Raw genomic sequence first — 6,054 nt, 5'->3', positions numbered from 1 at the left:
TTCCTCATCATACTGTTCTCTCCACTGATGCCTCCGGCAGCTGTGAGAAGGCGGCGATTGGGATATATTCGCAGGATATGGCTTGGAGCTATTCCGTTCCGTTCGTATACCAGGTTATACTCCTATATTCTTCGTAGAGTTTTTGGCTATTGGTTTGGCTTTTATCAAACTTCCCAGGCATGTAACACGGGTTCTTATTATTGAAGACTGCCTTTCAGTTCTAGTCCGTCTCCAAAATTCCGGAAAATCAGGCATTGGTGTGTCTATTTTAACGAGGTGGCTGATTTATTAGCGAGGTTAGCTCTCAGCGTTCCTGTAATCTATGCCGTCCCCTCACCTCATTCTGTTGGAAACTTCACGTTTCCAGCTTTTCCAAAGTATTTCAGCCAGCTTGAGTGATCCGTTGCTCCATACCGTGGGCTTTCACCACTTAAAGTACCGACGGAATTTCCGGTGGTGTAAATCAAGGCATTGTGAAGTGTCCATGACACTTCTGCGATGCAGAATCCTTCACCTAAATTTGTACTTACGCAAATACGGGTTCGCTGCGACAAACCTTTGTGTCTCATGTGTGCAAGTTGAAACATTTGATCCTTTTCTCCTCTCTTGCCAGCGGTTCGCAGTTCAAAGAAAGCAGTATTTGGAGGTCCCTCTTTCGAGGTTAGGACTCCCTCTGTCTCTTCCAGTTCTTCTCTCGTTCGGTGCGAGCGCCAAAGAATTCCCGTTAAGCAGTGTTTGTGGCTGCCTTCATGATTACATAAGTGCAACTGATCGGTTATCTGGTTAGCTGTATACAAAATTCTGTCTCATGTCCAAAATGCTTGATTCTATTCCTGGTAATCCATATTTCTTAAATTCAATAGAATTTCCGTGTTTTTATCTTGATTTAGTCTTCTAGGCCGCCGCCTCACGTCTTTTTTCCCCCCGTGCAAATACTTCATGGGCAATCTGCACTATACCTTGGCCAATCCCCCCGCGTGGGTATGTGTCATATTTACTGAGGTGAAGAAGAGTGTGGACTATAAACACTATCTGTACTTGTACTCTGTGTTTTTTTTGTCTGTTTGCATCGTAAGTCATTAATAGGTAGAAATGCATGCACGTAATGGGCATACCCTGTGCACATGAATGCGGAAAGGTGGTCATGGCTGTCAAAGCATTGCCAACAAAGCAACGGGACCTTCAAGAAACAGAATATGGTTGTGACCCCTCACATGCAATGATTTTCACACAATTTGAAAATGTGGCAAGTTACAGCAGTCCCGTGGTTATATTGCTGCAATTAAACCAAGCTAGCTCATTTATGCGGAAACATTTTTAGAGGCTGCCAAAAAGGAACATGTCAAAAAGTTGCACATAGCATCCTGTTTCATTGATGGTGTTTATAGGTGTGGTAAACGATAGGAACAAGCATCTCTGTGTTGGCTAACTGCTCTGTAATCCAAGCACTGTCATGCAGTACATACACAATCACAGTCCAGTGACTGCAGAGCGGTCTGCAACCAGTACCTTGCAACTATACTATGCAGCAAGCTTCTTTGCACGGTATTTGTTTCATTTTCGAATGATGACATGGAATTGGTATGGCTATCTCGACACAGTGCATTTCCTAAAGACTCCTTTCTGCCATACTGTACTTTTTACCCACAAGCTTCCTACAGAGTCATTTAAATCGCTACGCATAAATATGTTTGTAGCAGGTGTGTGAGCCTGAACAAAAAAAAAATGTTTTTATTTTCCTTAATTCTTCGGTATTCCTGATTATCACGACATGGGCATTTATTTATATGTTGGTACAACTTTTTCCAGGCATCACAACTGATGCACCTATGTGTTTGGTACAGATTCATCTTCAGACATTTCATAACTGCTGGGTCAAAAAAAAAACGAAATAATAGTTGACTGCATTAGTTTTGACTGAGAGAACTAGCATCACATTGCATGCTCTTGAAATTCCTCTAGCTGTCTGTAATTGGCTTCATTGTATAGCTTCGTGCTTGTTTCATTTAAACTCTGCACACTGCTCTTTTCACCGCATATGGCGACATGGAACGCGGAGCCCCGTGGGAATGGGCGAGGAGGATTAGGAGGTCGGCTGCTACTTCCCTGAAATCCAAACACAGCTATAGGCACCTGTAAGTCACGGTTAATTTGGGAAAGGCAGCTTTGCCCGCTACCTTTCGTCGTCTTGTCCATCGTGCGTCGCGTCTCGCGGTGAACTCGACAAAGGGGAGGCCATCCCCCACCCCCCTCCCCCACTCCTCCTGAAGCGAGGGAAAGATCCCGCAAATAGTTTCCTAGAGACGTCCTTTTTTTTTTTTGCCGTGGGGTCAACGAGGGGTCAAACGACAAGCCGAAGCGATGCGGGGCAACGTTCTCTTTTCATTCTAGAGGCTGTCAACAATTTTAATTTCTTGACCTGCGTATTTAGGAGCGCGTTGTAGTTCGACTGGCTTGTTCCTTGTACGGAAAATTATTACCTTAGTCTTTGTAGGGTTTATTTGGAGGCAATTAGAAGAGGACCAGTTTTCTAGTTTCGTAAGTATTACGCTGCACTCAATTAACTTGTTTATGTCGTGACCAGAGATAAGTATACTGCTATCATAGGCGTATATAATTAATTTCGCTTTGTCATAAATATGCACAATGTCATTTATATAGATGTTAAAAAGCATCGGGCCCAGAATGCTGCCTTGAGGCACACCATTTCGTACCGCCAGAAAAGAACACTGATGGTTGTGGATATAGACAGATTGTTTTCGATTTGGCAGGTATGATTTCATGAGGTCTAAAGGTGTTCCACGAACTCCGTTTTGAAAAAGTTTATGAGTTAAAATTTTATGGTTTAGGGAATCGAAAGCCTCACTAAAATCAATGAATATTCCGACAGTGAGAATACCTGCTTCAATGTTTTGCAGGATACATTCCTTAAGTGATAACAAAGCTGTTTCCGTCAACTTGCCCCTTCGGAAGCCAAATTGAGCCTCAGACAGGATTTGTTTTGCACTAAAAAAGTTCACTAGACGGGAAAAGGTTACTATTTCCAAGCCATTTGAAAAGACTGGAATCACAGATATTGGTCTATAATTGGACACTACATCTTTATCTCCCCCTTTAAACACAACTGTCACTCTTGCTTTCTTCATTTCTTCCGGGTAAACTCCCGTTTCAATTGCCAAATTGAACATGTATGCAAGCACAGGTGCAGTAAAAGAGAGTACATATTTGACTGGTTTTATCTGAATATTGTCAACATCTAAGGCTTTGCTATTATTAAAATTCATAAAGGTTTTACATCCTTCGGTCTCATTGGTGGTCTCAAGGAAAATGCTTTCGAAAGGGCTACAAGATAAAGGAACTTCAGGTAGATGCATCATATGTAAATGGGTAGTTAAAAAATTGCTATTTATATGGGCAGCAAGAGCTTGACCGGATAATTCAGAGCCCTTATAGATTATTCGTTGAGCTGGCGCATTTTTCGTATTGCGACGTAACAAGTTATTTACAACTTTCCACACAGCGTCTGAATTTTTCATTCTAACATCAGAGACCAGTTTTTCATGATACACAATCTTAGCACGCCTAAGCTCAGCATTTAGATTTTGTTTCTTGTTTTTTAAATAAGATTAGAGATTCTAGAGAGCGATTATCTAAAAAGGCATGGTACAACATCTTGATATTAGCAGTTCCTGATTCAAGCTTTCTGCAGGGTTTTAAGGACCTATTTAATTGGAAATGAGAACATGTGCACAGGGTGAAAAGCGTGTGATCTGCCAGGAAACACTGAGGCGGCCCCGAGAAGGGCCTTTATTAAGGTTGACAGCCGTTTTGTGTCTCTTCACTTGGCAGCGACGACACAGCGTGCGCGGTCCCCATGATTTTGCCCCAGCTGTCGAAGCAATCCTCGGACACGACCATGACCTTCGACATCTGATGTTTTTATTTAAAAAACACAGGGACCAAAGTTGTGCTGTAAGCAGTGCGATCGCCATGTGGTTCCACTGACGGCGAACAATCATCCACCTAGCCCGGCTCTTTGGACAGATTCAGGAAACGACTGAAAAGAACAAAAGTGACGAGCAAACAAGGTAGAACGCAAAGAAACGAAGGCGCGCTACGCTGGGCTAATGCTGTAGCGAGGTCTAATATGTAAAATTTCACGGCTGGCGTCGATTTCTACAAAGCGCGGGTAGTCGCTACAGAAATAAACAAAGGCGCACTGGAGCTGGGTAAGTCTGCAGCTACAAGCACAAGTTTTTTGTCTCTACCGCCGATTTCCACACCGCGCGATCGTCATAACTTTTCTTGGACTTGCTGTTGAAGCTGACAGCGATCATAAAAACTAAGGCCGCCGACTGTAGTGGCAGAGGCTTGCCATTGAAAGGAACAAAGCCGTGCACTTTGTCAACCAGGCAACGAGGCCTAGCGCGAGTTTTAGAGTCGACTTGGGCAAAGCGCGAGACTGCGCGCGCTTCTAACGCTTGCCAACGCAAAGAAACAAAGGCGCGCTGCGCTGGGATAATGCTGTAGCGAGGTATAATATGTAAATTTTCACGGCTGCCGTCGATTTCGACAAAACGCGAGAAGTCTCTAAGGAATTAAACAAAGCTGCACTGCACTGGGTGAATGCTGGATACTTAGGCCAGGCTCGATTTCCACATTGCGCGAGTCGGAACTTCTGGACTTACCGTTGCAGCTGATAGCGATCCTATAAGGCAGATTGTAGTGGAAGAATTATCGTGGCCACTTTTACCCTGGACTTGCCACTGCAAAGGAACAAAGGCGCACTGGGGTCGATGCCCCGCCCTCTCGCCACATGGTATCGGCCCGCGGCAAATAAGGACAGTATCGGCTTGCTAGAAGCATCCAGGAAACGATGCTGCAAAAAAGTGACGTTACAAGTGCCGCAATTTGGTGAGTTCTGCACGAGAAAACTTGCGAAAACGTTGTTCAACCCTTACCTCAGGGTTGAGAACGTGCACGCCCGACAAGCGCTTCATCGTGGCTGTCAGACGGCGGTTCAGCTGGCGACGCCGGCGGTCCTCAAACCGCACCTTATGTGGGTCGTCGTAATGGCGTTGCAAAACTTTGAACACCTGCACGACACTAGCAACGTACTCTTGCAGCAGAAAAACGAGGTCCTGGAATGCGGAAGGCATGTAGGTAAGCGGTACAGCACTTCATGAAGCGAAATTTGAGTTAAAATGCGTACCTTTATGTCGCTGGCGATTTCTCGCGGGTCAGCGCCTTTTGGGGGTCGTCGCAATGTCGTGAAAGCAAGAACTGTACAGAAATTTCAGCTGGCTGTCGCTGACGAGCGTACCACGCAAAAAAGCCATACCTGGACAGCTTCCGAAACGCGCGCGGCGCCGCCTCACGAAGAGAATGCCCGCGGACCACGCACGCGCGGCGGACGGCCGGCCGGCACTAGCGATTCCCTAGGCCCTCTAGGGACAGGCCGAGAGAGGCGCGGCGACCCCACATCCGGTTGAGAACGAGGGCGAAGCGAAAAAAACGTCACGCAGACACGCTTCCCGCCGACCAATCGGCGTTTCCAGCCTACCGACCCGCAAACGCTTCTCAATTACATGGCTTTGGGGGCTTCGAGTTCTCGTTGGTGTATGTAGCGACAGCCTGCATTTTAGAAAACCTGTTTTTTGTTCACAAGCGAACTGTCAGCAGAGAATATGTACAGAGGGAGGAGCTTACAACGGCGTTTACAGCGCTGGACATTGCCAAAGTGGTTGTGGGGTGTGGCTAATTGGTCGAGTACGCGTGCACTAGTGGTAAGCATTGCAGCCAGCGAGAGCCGTAGAAAAAATACGGTATCGACTGCGCCACTCGATCTCGGCAGCGTGTTAAAGCTGATGGAGACAGATGTACAGCCCAGGCACTTTCATCTTCCTCGGCTATAATCTCGGATTTCGTTTTGGCTTCTTCCTTTCACCCTTAACAGCTCGACTGAGTGGGGCTGCTAAGTTCGCGAGCCCCGACACGTCGAACAACAGAAAAAAAAACTAAAGCGGTCCCAGCCCTTGGATAGGCTGCGGTTCC

The 6,054-nt window shown here is 46.0% G+C and overlaps 1 protein-coding gene across 1 annotated transcript; it reads right to left on the bottom strand.

The window, feature by feature from the left end:
• Nucleotides 1-3,969: 3,969 nt before the first annotated feature.
• LOC144097427 (uncharacterized) lies at nt 3,970-5,843 on the bottom strand. Its single transcript, XM_077630148.1, has 3 exons — nt 4,962-5,843; nt 4,689-4,766; nt 3,970-4,057 (listed from the first exon to the last, which is right to left on the bottom strand). The coding sequence occupies exons 1-3, from the start codon at nt 5,157-5,159 to the stop codon at nt 4,016-4,018; spliced, it is 318 nt and encodes a 105-aa protein (XP_077486274.1). The 5' UTR covers nt 5,160-5,843; the 3' UTR covers nt 3,970-4,015.
• Between the last annotated feature and the right edge of the window lie 211 nt (nt 5,844-6,054).

The sequence above is a fragment of the Amblyomma americanum genome, chromosome 7 (genome assembly GCF_052857255.1).
Source record: "Amblyomma americanum isolate KBUSLIRL-KWMA chromosome 7, ASM5285725v1, whole genome shotgun sequence".
NCBI lineage: Eukaryota > Metazoa > Arthropoda > Arachnida > Ixodida > Ixodidae > Amblyomma > Amblyomma americanum.
This window is presented reverse-complemented; position numbering and strand designations above follow the sequence as displayed.